The 16,500-nt window shown below is 36.2% G+C and overlaps 1 protein-coding gene across 1 annotated transcript; it reads left to right on the top strand.

The window, feature by feature from the left end:
• The first annotated feature begins 1,345 nt into the window (after nt 1–1,345).
• LOC146138283 (carnitine O-palmitoyltransferase 1, liver isoform-like) lies at nt 1,346–14,593 on the top strand. Its single transcript, XM_083394237.1, has 16 exons — nt 1,346–1,635; nt 1,773–1,809; nt 2,024–2,133; nt 3,348–3,464; nt 3,539–3,612; nt 3,688–3,824; nt 4,803–4,942; nt 5,203–5,383; nt 5,611–5,709; nt 6,411–6,545; nt 7,907–8,083; nt 9,183–9,343; nt 10,961–11,027; nt 12,796–12,975; nt 13,597–13,756; nt 14,481–14,593. Exons 1-16 carry the CDS (start codon nt 1,346–1,348, stop codon nt 14,591–14,593), a joined length of 2,178 nt encoding a protein of 725 aa, XP_083250363.1.
• The last annotated feature ends 1,907 nt before the right edge of the window (nt 14,594–16,500 follow it).

Below are 16,500 nucleotides of genomic sequence, written 5' to 3'. Positions count from 1 at the left end.
ATTAAAATGATTAGATAGGTGCTGGCATTCAAACAACTAGCTGCAAATAACATTAAACTGTATAATGAATTAAGAAACAACAACTACGAAAGGTGGCTCGGATATTTTAATAAACTTGTTCTTGTTATAATTTTTCATTCCTACAATTTCAAAAAACAAAAAACACCTTAACGTTGAGTTAAAATTGTACGACTAAGGATTAGTTAAATTGTAATGGTATTGGTATTTTTTTATGTTCTTTGCTGAATATATTTAATATCCCATAATCACAATCAACACTATATTACAGGTCATCTCTTTAAACATCTATTTTTAAGCCGATTTAGAATAAACTTTCGCCTCGTGGTAATCTTGTTCGGCTTTTTGGTAGAATTTGTTTCAGTTCGCTTTAATTTTGATGGCCACATTATCATGTAAAACCGGAAACTGTCTGCGGGCCGCTCAAAATCTTATCGCGGGCCGAATCCGGCCCGCAGGCCGTATGTTGCCCGCCCCTGGTCTAGCCGGACAATAACGCAGTTATCTACGTCTTGGTGGGTCCACCACATCTCCTGAATTCTGCTGCAAAAAGCCAATCAACAACGAGGACAATGCCGTCCAACGAACAATGTTTTATCGGGTCAAACTCTGGTCATTCTGTGAACAGCTTGTCCGGCTGTACGCCTCATGTCATATTGCCTTCCCGCCGCGTGTTGTAAATTTGTTCGTCGAATGACCGATTTCCTAGTCGTATTATGTGTCGCACGAACTAGTATGAACTATAGTAACTATTAACATCATGCCGGTGTAGGCTACATAAGAAACAGTGAAAATCTTTAAACCCAGCAGTTACATATATAGATAGGCCTGGCCTATATTGTTCGCAAGCGGAGTCAATTGCGTAAGTTTACTGAGGTAAAATTATTGACTGTACCATAAGTAAACCAAGTACTGATTCTCGTTTGTTTATACGCAATACATATTCTTTATTTGTGGTCTAACCCACAGGGTTAGGGTTGGGGTTAGCGTTTAGGCTTGGATGGTGGTAGTATTAGATTTAATTTTTCTGAGTCCTTAATTTCAATGATTTTGTTCGAAAATTGTTTTCAATTACGTTGTAAGCAGAGTAAATAGCCTCAGGGGTGCCAATATGCTATTTGGCCGGATCGCTCTTTTAGGCCGGCACCCGTTAGTCATATTTCGATTTTAACTACTTAGTTGTGTCCGGGTGAACAGCCCCTTCCTTAAAAATGTAGTATTATCTGTTTTGCTTTGAATCACACATGCCGTGTTATCCTTTGCCGAAAATCGTCAGATGATAAATATGCTTGTTTGTTTGAGTAGAGCTAAAAACATGAAAGCAGCCATGCAGCAGCAATCTTATGCTGCCCGACTACAAGATAAGTCGGAGCTGTTGTACGTGAACATAATAGGGGCGGTCATGGCCGCCATATTTGCCACTGGTTTTCATGCCGACCTAGATCGAACCGTGACCCAACTTGCTCCAGAGGATACAGAATACCCCTTCCCGGCACACACCCGCTTGCCTGCAGCTAAGCTGACTGCTGCGATTGGTGGTTTCCTGGCAGGGCTAATTTTCTGGACATTTATTGCTGAGCTACGATGGGAAGTGATTCGCCAGCTTCTTAAATATAGGTATACGTTTTTACAAAGGTGTGCTTTAAACCACATAAAACTAAGTTAATTTGCGTGTTTGTCCTGATTTAAAATCTGTAAATCGCTTTTTCAAGTTTTTTGTTTATGAAGTGAAACTAAATGTTCATTTGTTGCAGGGACTGGGTGTACTTTCCAAAGAGCAAGATAACCTGGGTATAACTAAGTTATTGCTTTGACTAAAGGAATATATTTATATATATATATATGTATTCATTATAGATTGCAATATTCGCATAAACTTGTGAATTTAAAAGGCTGTGTAACTAATAATAATTATGTTAAGATATTACTCATTGTGTAAGCTATGTATATGTCATTTTATTTTACAAAAGTAAGGCCTATTCATTGTTTGTTTTTATTTTTGCAGTGTTGGTTTGTTTCATTGTCAAGTTTTCTGCCAAGAAAGAGGTTTCTTTTAAGCTTCCAACATGTCCTTCCAAAGTACCCTCTTCCTTCCCTGGTCTACACATGCAAGAAGTATATTTTCTTTTTGCATGCTTTCGAACTACAAAAAACTTAGTAAAACAGTAACATTAAGCAACAACTCACTCATACAAAATGTGTAGTAATTCTGTAATCCGATAAGTAATAATTTCATGTTTAATAGCGATACAAAACATGTCTGTGATACAACAAAGTATTTATCATTAAAATATTCATGTATTTGAGGGTTGTTTCTGAGCAAAAATTTGCACTTGCCAGTTGGGTGAGCGGCCATCAATTAGCACTCGCCCAGACGAAATAACAGTCGCCAAAAATGCTGGCACGCCGTCTGCAAATTTCCGTCCTATAGCGCGGTCATTTCTTGGGTTATTGTTAACCTGTCTTGTGGCTTCTATACGAAAACATTAGTTTTGATAAAAGTCTGGTCGTTGGTTTCCATCATGGATGAACCAATTAATGACCCATAAAAGTTTACGCTTAAAACAATGTAAACATTTCCTTTAGCCGAAATATTTTTTTTACAATCTTTAATGAAAAAATAACACTGACAATATTTACAACCTGATTTAAGAGCTACTCGAGCTAGCTGTAGTTACATAAGTATAAAATACCGTAGTGTACAGTGGACCGTTTCGGTCACTTAAAACATCTTAAAAACACTGCTTACAAATATTACTATAGGACATTGCATTATAAATTCTTATACAAACAATTTAATAAATACAAAAATAATACAGCTTTCCAAATTCGTTTACGACTGGGTTAAACATTTAAAAATTAGCAACGTTTAAGTTAAACAATAAACCTCATAACATAACTATTTGCCACTGGAGAAATGACGTATTTGATTGTTTGCCGGTAAACGATTTTATTTAAAACGGGACAAAGAGTCTTTATTGGGAGCATTACTTCGAACGTCACCTTTGATTAACCTTATTAAATTGTGTAGTGTTGAATGTATTTGCGCCATTAGTGTTTAAGGAAATGACTGGGGCTGAGTAATATTTCGCTAAGTAGTGGTGCTTATCACAAATTGTCCTCTACCAACTTAAATATCTCGCCTAAGCCACTCGCCATTTGGGCAAGTGGGTGTCAATCAACACTCGACCGGAGTAATTTACACTCGCATTAGCGAGCGTGCGAGTGCGAAATCCCAACCCTGTATTTGGTGTATATATACAAAGTACACAATAAGGAAATGTTAAAAAATGGAATGCAACATACTATGTTTTCATAACATTGCTTAGAATGCTGGATGTTGTTCAACCGCTAGTTGCAAAAGATGAATTTGAAGAAATCAAAACTGAAATGGACAATTTTGAAAAGGGTGAAGGTGTAGCTTTGCAAAAAGTGTTACAAAAAAGGTTATATGAAAAACATTACTTTGTCATCTTGCCTATAGCCTAACTTGATGAACACACAAATCCTTCTTAAACAGATATAAAACTGAAGAGAATTGGATTGCTGACTTGTGGGACAAATATGCTTATCTTGTCAACAGAAGTTCGCTTTGTAAGTTTACAATATCTATTTCAATTAATTTTACACCAAGCCGATTTTGTTTGAAATAAACATACATTTATTCAGTGTACTCAAACTTTATCCAAAGTGGAGCATTGAAAAAAAAGGACTTGTCTAGTGTGGAACAGCGTCCTCAGTGTGCCAGAGCCGCCAACATTGTTTACCACAATGTTAAGTTATATGACCTTATCACCTCAAGGACAGTATGTCAACTTTACTTTTTATAGTAAATTGCTTTGTACATACTTGTAAGACGTGGCTTTTTCTGGAGTCCTTCAATTGTTTGCCTTTTATGTAAACTGTGCGTCACTTTCAGTAGATTTGGACCTTGCCACTGCCATAATGTTTGTTAGCTTCAAGGCCTGTTTGCATTCTGAAGGACACTATGGTTGATTTTTTACAAAGCAAATGGCTTTCCCAAACTAACAATCCTGTTATTGTTTGTATTGGAGTCCGGATGCATCCTACTATTATAAAATTGATTGGCATCCTAAAACAGTGGCGTAGTCAGCCGAAATTTTGAGGGGGGGCCAAAAAGTTGAAATTTTTTGTTTAGCTTTTACCTACGTATTAACTGCCGTAACGAACACAAATAACAATGCTAGCAAACCGTTTCGAGCAGTAGCGGACTTAGTGTTAACGCAATACTCAAAAAAACATCCAATGGGCAAAAACTGTCTAAAAGTGGTAAAAGTACATTAATGTATAGTCAATGTTATATTAACTACATCGTTTTTCACGTAACAGTGCCAGACAATGGAAGGTGTGGCATGCCTGTGATCAAATGTTGTGGTACTGCTCATAAATGCTAGAAAACAAATTATAAAGAGTAAAATATTTATAATTTTTTTGGGGGGCATGGCCCCTTAGACCCCCCCCCCCCTGGCTACGCCTATGTCCTAAAAGGGGGATCAAAAAGGTTTGGGAGCAAAACAATTTGTGTAGGCTACGTGCTATACTGAACACCCTGTTGTTGACATAACCTTTTAATCTATTTGATGTCATGTCAAATATTTACATATTTATGTTTTTTATTTTACATATTTATGTTTCTCTTTGAATATCATTGTTTAAGCAGATAATGTCGGGTTTTTAACCTACTGTTAATTTAGCTTTACCTATAAAACTTAAAAACAGTATTATTGAAAGTCAAGTGATTTCATAACCGTATTTCATTTTAGTTGCCACCTCTGCTTGTCCAAGACGTGGTACCAATATGTTGCGATCGTTACCGCTACTTGTATGCTGCCAACCGATTACCTGGACATGCTATGGATGAATTGAAACGTTATGATAATTCCAATCACATAATTGTTTTCAGGTAAATTTTCAATTAATTTTTTTTTTAATTTAACCACAAATAAAAGTCTAATAAATTGAGCTGTCTTCTACAACACTAACATTTCAGCCGAAAAAACAGTTCCATATTGGTACAACTTGTATTTTACACATTGTATGTTTAAACTAATTCAAGACCTTTGGTTATAAATGTTCGTATTATGTACTAAAATTGTGATTGTGTCTGTGTCACACAATTTTACTAACCTTTATTATGTAGTATGCTTTTTTATTTTTATTCAGAAAAGGCATCATGTTTCGAATGGAGGTTCACACTACTGACCAGTTCGGCGAACACACAGTGCTTTCTCCCATGGAAATCCAGAAAGTTCTGGAAGCAATACTCAAAGAAACTGAGGACGTGAAAACTACCCAATGGAATCCGTCAGTCTTTACAACACAAAATAGAACTGTTTGGGCGCAGGTGAATAAAATGAATCGGCAAAAAAAATTTGTGACTGAATATAACTTATAGGAGTCTTGGAGAAATAATCCTAATTTCTCTTGATTCAACTTTAGTTGAGTTTCTTGTGATTGGTTGTCTTTTTATATAAATCGTTGTAATATTTAAATTAAAACAAAATTGATGAAACGCATTTATATGACTGTGTATATTGTTTGTCTTGTCAAATACTCCAGCTGCCCTTTTAGGAAAGGAAAAAGTTGATGGCCCACCCACGAAACAGCGTTTACTTAGAAGAGGTTGAAAGTGCCCTGTTTCATCTCGTGCTGGAAGACTGCAGCCCCAAAGTAGGCCAATCAATTCTTAAGATCTTTCGTTCGACAGTTGTATATTTTCAACCAAATCATTTTGGTGTATCCCGCCATGTTGTGGACGTAACTTTTTCCGACATGACTTTCCAAGTGTTTAGTTACGCTTACATTACTAAGACTACTGTGGTGAAGCCTTTTATGTACTTTGTTTTTAAAACGGATATATATATATATATATATATTATTTCTTGTATTGAATGTACAACTGTACCTCTAGTTGTTTTACAGTTTTCCCATATCAGTAGATTTCCGTAATATTTGTTAATGGGTGGTAAATATATTTACATCACGTCCTGCACTGTCATACCAGACCAGACCGAAATTTCATTTCCTCCCTCCTAAACGGAACACAATGCCAATACGGGGAATAGCTTGCCTTACTATATATAATAACGTAGAATCTTTTTTACACATTTTTGCATGCTTTCTAAAATTAACACCCAAAATTGTTTTTCACCCCTCCTTTAATAATAGCCTTACCCATAAAAAATGAAAAAATCTATTGTGTTTGTTGTCTATTGGGTGTTCAGTAGTTTCCGCTGAATTACTTGGACATGATTTAACAATATTCGGAAATTAGTGTCTTGTTGGTATTTAGTTACTCCAAATTCAAATAGAACGCGGATCATTTTCTTCGATAGCCCAACCTTCAAATTAACCCGTCACCCTTTCGTCAGAATTTGACCGAAGAATGCCACGCCAATCTGTTCGGAAACGGCCATAGCAGGTGGTTAGACAAGTCGCTCACTTGCATAATCTACGAGAATGGGGTCTCCGGCGGCAACGCGGAACACTCAACAGCGGACGGCACGGTACGTAAAGCGTGTTATTGATACAGTTAATTCGACCGGAAGTGCCGGCAGATTGAAGCCTTGTACGACGAACTTTCTCCGTGCGAGCCTTGTAAAACTGATTCTTCGTCCGTGCACTGCATCACTGGTGCGACCCCGGCTAAAAAGTCTGTTATCAATCTCATGTGGATTCGAATATGCCAATGCACGACACAATAAAGCAAAGCGTCCTGCAAGATCTATTTTGTTATAAACATTAAGGGCACCGAACATTGCTGTAGATTTTCTTCAATACTGGTTTATGACATTTGTTTCGCTGCAAAGTAAAGTTGGTTTAACACTTGCATAGCGATAAGAACGGTTCTAGTATCATTCATTTGTTTATAAGTTTTAGAAAAAACGTAAATAATGCCTCAATGCAGGGTTGATATTTTAGGTTCTGTTGAAAGTTTTATTTTGCCATTCATTTTACACATTGAGTTGTTGTGTGTGGCTTACATAACTTGTGCTCCCTTCGTATGTTGTGCACATTACATGATTTAGTTTTACCTGCCGTGCTTATAAAACAGCAAGCCACTAAAAAGAAAGCGTCTATCGAATGAATAACGTCAGAGCCTGAATTGGCATTGCAAATACTGATGGGTCATAAAATGATTGTAGGTATTTAACTGTCATACTCTTCTGTCATCCACAGAGTGATTCTACGAACAGTTTACATCAATTTATTTAAAGCAGATTTGTAGCTATGCTTTGCAGAAATATTGTTTTTTTGTTTTTTTGTTTTTTTTGTATGAATTAGATAATCGCCCGGCTGCGATGCAGTGTTTTTATTCCGCTCAAGCATGACTTGATGATTTTCGCATTAAATGAATCACACATTGGTTCTGGTGCAAACCAAAACATGCTAGTATCGCAAAATTGTTCAAACTCGGTCATTGTTACGGCCACTTTGTTTTATTTACGTAACAATAGATGCAAATTGCTAGTGCTGGTGGTTGTACTTACACGTGGCACAACTCTGAGTATAGTTCAATCGTTTATTGGTCATTTCATTAGAAAAGCATGCACCTAATTCTTATTTATTTTCTTTAGTAAACCGGTTAATTCTTTTAACCGGCGACAAACTGCGAGACATGCTCCTGAAGCTAAAACACAGTTATAAACAGAAATGTTCGTCTGGTGCGAATATAAAATAACTTAAGGTAAAATTTTAACCTAAACAACAAATTAAAAAGGTTTTTTAACATTTTTTATAATATTTTTTAGGTTCAGTCGTTCAGTTTCAGTCGCTCATTAAGTAGTAATCAATATATAATCAAATCAATAAAGTTTCGATAAACCCGACAGAGATATATTACTTGGACAAACCCAAACCTTTACAGTTATTCGGTCGTGCTTTGGAGTACATCACGTGCAACTCAGCCTATGACGATAACGGCTACCCGGTGGCCAAAGGCAGTACGGAGCACCCAGAGATTCCTGTGCCGACCCGGATAGAATGGGACCTGTCGTCGTTTAACAATATTATCCCGAAATGCGAACTGGCTTTTCAGCAGATTGTAAGTAAAGCACAAACCTTGGTTACAGCCAAAGCGCATTGTTATCCACCTTTTAAATAGATCCCAGTAAAGTCTGGCGGACTTTGTTTGTAGACCAAATACAATTTAAACGTGTGCACTAGTGTCAACGAACAACTTGTGACCTAACCTACGTTTAGCACGACACGCTATTATGTCAAAACTTATCACTTAAAATTGTTTATTTTTTTAGACGCGAAATCTAAATTCGAAGCCAAGATACATGGTTGCCACAAAACTTTAGCGAGGTTGTTTAGGGAAAGCGAAAAAAAGCTTTCTTTTAGCGAAAGCTTGTCGAAAATGCAATACAATTTGTCTTTACCTATATAGTTCCACCTGATTACCCGTTATAGCATTAGACAAACACGACCTTTAAAAAAAAATTTACGAAGTCTTTGGATTACTTCACGTATTGAAAATATTTTAGTTAGTCTTTCAATTAATTTGTAAGAAAGTGCCGTTAAAAAAGCAATTACAAAATATTTTATGCTGTCTTGTTTTCGAATTATATTCAGAAAATGTCGAGCAAACCAATTTTAGTCATTTAATTTTTTTCATAAAAAAAACTCTTGAAGATAATAAAATTACGTAAACATAATTATACTTTTCAACTTGACATAACCTAAAGCGGCTTGTCCTAAACTAATGTCGTCATTGGTAAGAAGTCGAACGCGGGTCCACATTTTTGACACTATACTTATAGCTATAGTTGCCCCTTCTGGATGCAGTAATTTGGCTAACTTGTTTAAACTTGGGTATACTATGCACGGATCTGTAATGTAGCTTGATGATAAATTGCAAAGCCAAAATTGTTATCATCGGAGTTTTTCTCCAACTATAAAAACTCAGATGATAACAATTGCGTCCCACCTTTTAAAAGTGATGCTTTGATTTGCTTGTCAGTCACATTAACTCACGATGATACAAGTTCTTATCGATATATCTTAATTACAATGCTGTCGATCTACTTAACCTTTTTGGCTTTGCAATTTTTCAAACGTGCTTAGCCAAACGACGGCAAGAATTTCCCTCTACAAGTTCAACCTATCGATCGTTGACCGTCCTGTACAACGTTTTGCAGGCAGCGAACCTCGATGTTTGCGTGCTGAAGTTGGGCCAGGGCAAGAGCTCCGTCAAGAAGCTTCGGGTTAGCCCGGACAGTTTCATGCAAATGGCTCTCCAGCTTACTTTCTACCGTCTGTACAAGAAAACTCCCAAGACATACGAAACGGCAATGACCAGGTACGACCAGCAGTTCGACTATTCGATGACATACTGCTCGGTACAGGTTTGACGTCTCCTTTCTATAGCCCTTTTGTTGAGTCTTAACTCATAAGGTATGGAAATAGTGAAGCAAGTTAAACATGTATAGGTAGCAAACATTAATGTAATTTTTTTATGGTCGTAAAACTGCTACGAAGTGTGCACGTTTTCCGTTATCAGCATAGATACATTTAAAAAAAAAGTAGGCCCTCCCGTTTTACGTTGTCTTACGTGGTCTTTTCCTCTGTTTTTACTAAGTAGGGAAGATGAGACCGTGTTTTGATTATGCAAAACGTTTCCCTTTAATGTTCAGCTGAGCTGTTCAACGTTTTGCGGCAAGCGTATAATGCCGTAATGCGGACGTCGCTGTTTGCAAATAGTTTGTTGCGTATTCTGGTCGTTGCAAAACTGATATCACACGACCAGAGTCATAACTGAAGCTTTTATTGCGACGTTTTACTGATCGCTGCTATATGTTAGTTGTTAACGTACATCAAACCAGTGCTTGTCAACCATTTTGGGGACAGTACACACTTTTACCTTTACTGAAGAACTTGTACACCCCAGTCCACGCAATGCACTGAACCCTGTTGTGCTGTAAAAAAAACTATTAACTGTTATGAAGAACTAGTAAGTACCTCATAGTAACAATTGCAAGAGAAATATTTAGTTATGATGTCACAAATAGAATATAGTATCACAAACTACGTATCGCTTAAATAATGTTGTGCCATGTATATTGTACACTCCAGTCCAGTGGTTCTCAACTTTTTTCTTTCGTGGTCCGTTTTCTTTGCACAAAAATTCTGCGACCCAATATTTGTTTAGGAAAGAACAAACTATAAAAAAGGTTTAGAACAAAAAATAACAGAACATATATCGAAACAGATTATTTATTCAACCGTACAGTAATGAGGTAGGTACTTGCTTCTGAACAATAAGTTTACATTCCTTCTCGATTCCTTCCCAAACCATTATTCCTGTAAAATTAGGATAGTGATATAAATGAAAATAAATTCATCAATAAATCTAGCTTTTTAAATTCGTCTTTGGCCAACCTAAAAGTTTTCATGGGCCACCATGGCCCACTGGTTGAGAACCGGTTCTCCAGTCAGTCTGGTAATAAACCTGTTTATATATCATAATTCCTAATCATAGTCCGATTGTAATGTGGTATCTTTTACACCCTAGTACACCCCATCAATGTAGAACACCCTTTAACAATTTTGGTATACCCTGTGGGGTGTATAATACACCCGGTTGAAAAGCACTGCATTATACAACATCTTTGCGATGTTTGCTTTTATTTATTTTTTTGAAATTTTGCGGATACTAATCGGCCTGTTTACTCTTTGGTGCCATCAAGTCCAGTTTATATTTCTATTATTATTTTTAAAATCTGATTTTCTACCTGCGACTATGGGAAATGAGTCCCGCAGTAGCACACTCTTTATGAATAATCATTTACATGGAATTGAATGGCTAGTTAACTCACATCGTTTTTTAATTAGTCTAACTGATTATAATTTATTGTCAAATTTTATATCGACAAAACCTGGATTTTTTGGTTTTATATGTCGCCTAATTTTTTTGCAGATTTTTCAAATACGGCCGAACCGAGACGATTCGTACTGCATCTGTCCACTCACTTGTCTTCACAAAGGTTTGTAAATATTTTTTTGTCTGATTAACTAGATCAGTTTGGTCCTAAATTACCAGCATCTCAGAAAATATTCCGAGGACCAAACACGGTATGCTTTTGCCTTAAATAATCAGCTGTTAACTAAACATAGTTATAATATTATTGCCATATGTGATACACTAACACTGTAAAAAACCTCTCAATGTTTCGCAAAAGAAAAAATATTGGCAATCCTAAATAAATCATTATATTGGTGTTTTGTTTGGCTTTGAACAACGAGGGCATTGCTTAGGTGTCTGGTTAAAGTATATTTATTTTTTAAATATATCCTACTGAAGCGAATTTTTTGAGTATATTTAACTAAAGATGACCTGGTTTGACGCAATTAGAAGCATTTTATTACTTTTTAACACCTGTCGCTTGACCGATTTATATTGAAGAAAACTAAATTGAAAATCAATGTCACGCATTGGCGCCAGTACATGCGAATGGTCGACCGTGCGAATCAAAATCCCGACGATAACGTTCATGATATACATTTGATTAAAACGCTATACGCAATCGCTTTTTTATTGACTTTGTGATTTATTGGTACCACGCACGCACGCACGCACGCCAGTGGTAAAAAAGCTTTGTTTGATAAATTTGACAAGATTTACTGATTGCATTAGCGCCATCTTAGTAAAGTACTAACCAATGTACACTACACCCTTTTTCCATCTTTATTTATTCGGTCATCTATTCCTGTCTTTAAAAGCAGTGTATTTAAAAGCCTTGATTTGCCCAAATGGATGTGTATAATCTTTGATCCAAAACAATTCCTTCTTCTCAGAAATAAGAATTGGAGAAGTCATTTAGGTCGTAATCTCAAAAGTACAGTAGATGTTGTTAAAGTTAATTACTTCCATTTACCTGTGATGGAGGACAAATCATAAATATTGTTATCGAACATATTTACCTGTGATGGCATTCTTTGGAAAAATAAAATTGATCTATATTGCCAAATTTAGTGAGCAATGTATAGAAAAAATACGTTGAATTAAAAAAAAAAATATACGTTGTATAAGCATCCAAAAACGTTAATATTTAGGAACACTAAACACGGATCTGTTGATTATCTTCAGTAGAAAGAGAGTGGCCCAAATAATAGATAAAAGATTCATTCTTTTATTAGCAAACGTTTCGGCAATTTCTTTTGCCATCATCAGTGCAGTAAGTGAGACTAAGATAAAAACGAGTCACTATATATACGCTCGGACGTTTTAGAACGTTATATAAACAGAAAAAGAAAGTCGCAAAGTAACGGAGATAAGAACTGCAACGAAAAATGTTGGAGTCGCTGCTTATACAGCAGCACAATCCCGCTCTCAATGTTGACACGGTCTCAGTCCCCCTGTATTTGTTTAATACTTAAATGGTATATTCGCGCAATTCCATCGTCGTGTTCATATTTTATTTTTAATTTATTACTAATTCCCTCTTACGTGTATCTGTTGCTTCCCATTGACCTCATTGTCTTATCTTTGCCCTACTTTCGCCTTACGGATGTAATTTTTCGTTGCAGTTCTCATCTCCATTACTTTGCGACTTTCTTTTTCCGTTTATATAACGTTCTAAAACGTCCGAGCGTATATATAGTGACTCGTTTTTATCTTAGTCTCACTTACTGCACTGATGATGGCAAAAGAAATTGCCGAAACGTTTGCTAATAAAAGAATGAATCTTTTATCTATTATTTGGGCCACTCTCTTTCTACTGACGTTAATATTTACTTTTAATTACTGTTTAGGCGATGGACGACCCCAGCGTGCCGCGTTCTGAATGTATGAAACACCTAAAGGACGCGATGGCATACCACCACAATTACAAATTGGACGCCATGAATGGTCTAGGAGCCGACCGTCACATGTTCGGTCTACAAGTCGCCTCAAAGTTCCTCGGAATAAAGCCCAAACTGTTCGAAAGGAAGGTATGTCTAAGTTGGAGGGTTTCTAAATTTGTCTCATACTTTGACCTGTCAGATTAGTTGGAGACGATCAATGTTCTCCTATTCACTATTATCTAGAATTCTAGAATAAGGTCAAGTGGACAATTACTGACTTTTTTAGATGGTCATACTGTAGGTTTTACAGTATTCCAAAAATATAATTTTTGCATTATTGCTTATTGTCCATACTCCACTGTGTAATCACAAAATACTTTTTAATTTTTTACTCTGAGGTCACAAATGATTCTTTTAGATGCGTAAATGCCTTCTGTTTCTTAAAAAAATGTTTGGTCGCCGTTATTTTGTGTCGCCAATAGCAATAGTTCACATTGTTAGATATATTGAGATTGATTCCAAAAAATAATCTCCAAACGTGAAAATATTTTGGAGGCAATACGATCAAGACTTTGCTGATAATAATTAAATTCGCACTGATTAGTTTCTTAGGGTTTTGTTCGCTTACATAAAGTTCAGTGAAGATAATTGGGTCGCCAAACTTCGCTGTTGTATAGTACTTACGCGTTCGTTTTTGGGCCACCGCGAAAAAAGGGTTGCAAGCTTTGTCGTACGCTGGAAATATACTAGTAAGAAATCCTTTTCCAGATCTTCACCGACTTGGACCAGCTTTCAACCTCGCAAGCACCATTCACTTTCGATCGGAAGCTCTCCGAAAAGATGACCTGCTATCCAGCAGGTGGCGCCTTCTCCCCGCAGTGTGAAGACGGCTACGGGGTGTTCTACCTGTTCCTTGGTGAAAACTTTTGTAAGTAAAAACTCTTGCTTGCGTCTTGGTGAATGCTGATTGTGGGCATTACCTGGTCACAGTTCTCTGAAATGCCCATCCTTGTCTGGACGTTTTCATCTATCTGGACGTTTTATTTGGGCCGGGTGAACAACAGTCATGGTGCACAAGCGTACTGCTTCTTTTAAAGGAAAATGCAGTCCAATTGTATTTACTAATTTAATATGAGAAAGTGGTCAGCTAAGGAACTCAAATTCATAACGTTTTAACATTTTCTACCACAGGGTTATCCACGATTGTGAACATTTTTAGACCCACAATATTATTGCGGTTCTTATATTTGTTTACTTATCAAACTTTTTAAGGTTTCAAAGTTTATTTTTTAGTTTATGGGTATATACGTGGTATCATCTCCTCTGCATTGTGTACGCTAATATATAATTAAAAACAATGTGGCTCGGTGCATGGATAAACTACCTATGGTTGGATCACCCCATCTTACAGTATGTTTAATCGACGGTGAAGAAACGTTATATATTCCTGTTTTTTTACTATCATCGCGTTGAACTCAAGCCCATATAGAAGTAGGTAGCATTTTTAACGTTTCGAATATCTCTTTATTCATTCGTCAACCCTTGTTAGCAGATATTTCGTTATGGCCTTCTGCCAAATGAGCTTTGGAATAACGCAATCGAAGATCCAGTTGGAATACATGCATAAAATATATAGAATGTGTTTTTTGCAGGCACAATTCACATCACCAGCTACCGTAGCTGCGAAAGCACCAGCTCGAAGATGTTTGGCGAGAAGCTACTGGAAGCCATCGCTGACATGAAGCAGCTGTTAGCCAAGAAGTAAATTCGAAACACCAGCAGTCCAGCACACATATTTTTTTTTGAAAAAATTCAAACGTTAATGTTTTTACTCTGTGATTTGTCGTAAATTCCACTTGTCAGCACCCAAAGGCCCAATCTTAAAATTAGGTATTTTTTAATTTTAGATATCTTTTGTAGGATAAAAATTAAAAATTTAAACCTAAACCCAACTTTGTGACAAATGCAAAAACGTGTTTTCATTTTGTTAAAACTCCTGCTTTTTTTTCGCGTGCACTTTACCCAGCAGTTATATTGCATTCGTTAAACTACCTTTAAGCGGATTTTACCTTTTAAAAAATGGCTTGTTGTTTCGATAAAATAATTTTGCTTGAATATAGCGTTTGTAGTAACTTTGAAGCAGTATGCACATCTATCCCATTACCTGAAACCTAAAACCAAGTATTGTTGTTGTTTGTCCGTAAGTTAACTCACTCGTCCGAATCGTACCGATACAAGAATAAATGGTCACGCGTGTTTTGTGAGTTATTTATTTGAACAATATAGTTACGAGTAATTTTATTTCAATAATAGTATTGGTTTTGCATCGGTTAGTAAGGTATACTGAAAAAGAACGCTGTTCGCGATGTCAACCTTAAAGCTCGACTATCAGTATAACCTAGTTCCTATGTTCTTTGCAAAAATGTATAAACAATTTTTTTGTGTGTATCTTTGTATTCCTTTCTCCTATACAAGATATGATTTGTCCTTGCAAAAAACACGTTCCTTTATGCATTGTACCTTATAGTTAGAAACATTTTTCATTAGGCAGTCAGCAGTAGCTCTTGCTTGCACAAAACACACACTTAAAATATAAACAGCCCTAATTTATGATAACACTTTTATTTGCATTCATTTCAACCATGAAGAAACAATTTATTTTTCAGGTGATTTTAAAATGCTCCAGCATATCCTTTTTGTTTAAATTATTAACATATAAAACCGGAGCAAAGTTTATAAACATTAAGTGAGATTTTTAAACCCTCGTGATAATTCCCCAGAAAACACGAGCATTTTTTGCTGCACAGTAAAATGATTTATATTATATTTAGCTCATGCTTTGCTAAATCTTGTTGATGCTTTTTTTACACTATGCCTAAGAGAATTTTTACAACGCAAATCTGTGTACATAAATTTCGACAAAATGGCCATAGTGCAGATTGCGTTTTTTTATAAAACAGGGTGGTCCAAAGTTGACCGAATGAAGGGCCGCAAAAAAATTTGAGAAAGCCTTGCGGGCCGCAGTCGGGGAAACTCCAAAGTAATCAATAAACTGCAAGTTTTACTCTATTAAATAAGCGAGTTTACCGAACTAATTAGCCAAGAGTGGTGTTTTTTTACATTAGGGAAATATAGATGAAGCACAAACAAAATAACAAAACAATTCATTGTTTCTTGCTTTTGATTTTCAATGTCAGCATTGATTTCGGTTGTCGACAATCGTAAGCAGGCATCAGCGTTTCATCAGCTATTCTGTTTCGTACATCACTTTTTATTCGCTTCATAATTGAAAAAGTGCTTTCGCAAATGAAGGTACTACCAAACATGGAACACATCTACAGTGCAAGTTCTCTTAAGCGTGGAAACTGCTCGTAGCTTACAAGTTTCCAAAAGGTGTCGTAACGCTCATTTTTCTTGACAAAAGAAAAGGATCTGATTGCAGTTCACATAATTCTTGTTGGACATAAGACGGTTGAGACTCAGTATCTACTTCCAGTGGATTATTGAAAAGCTCCAATTCTGCTTTCAGTGAATCAAAGTCAGCGAATCTGCTGCTAAACTCGTCAATAATGTCACCTATTTTCTCGGAAAATGTGACGAATGCAATATTTTTAAAAAGTAATTCACAGCATGAAAGGAAAATGAGTAGCATCATTTCTTTGCAAAGAAGTC

This window comes from Ascidiella aspersa, chromosome 7, assembly GCF_963924565.1.
Source record: "Ascidiella aspersa chromosome 7, kaAscAspe10.2, whole genome shotgun sequence".
In the NCBI taxonomy this organism is placed as follows: domain Eukaryota; kingdom Metazoa; phylum Chordata; class Ascidiacea; order Phlebobranchia; family Ascidiidae; genus Ascidiella; species Ascidiella aspersa.
Note: the sequence above shows the minus strand (reverse complement) of the source record. Positions and strands in the feature narration are given on the sequence as shown.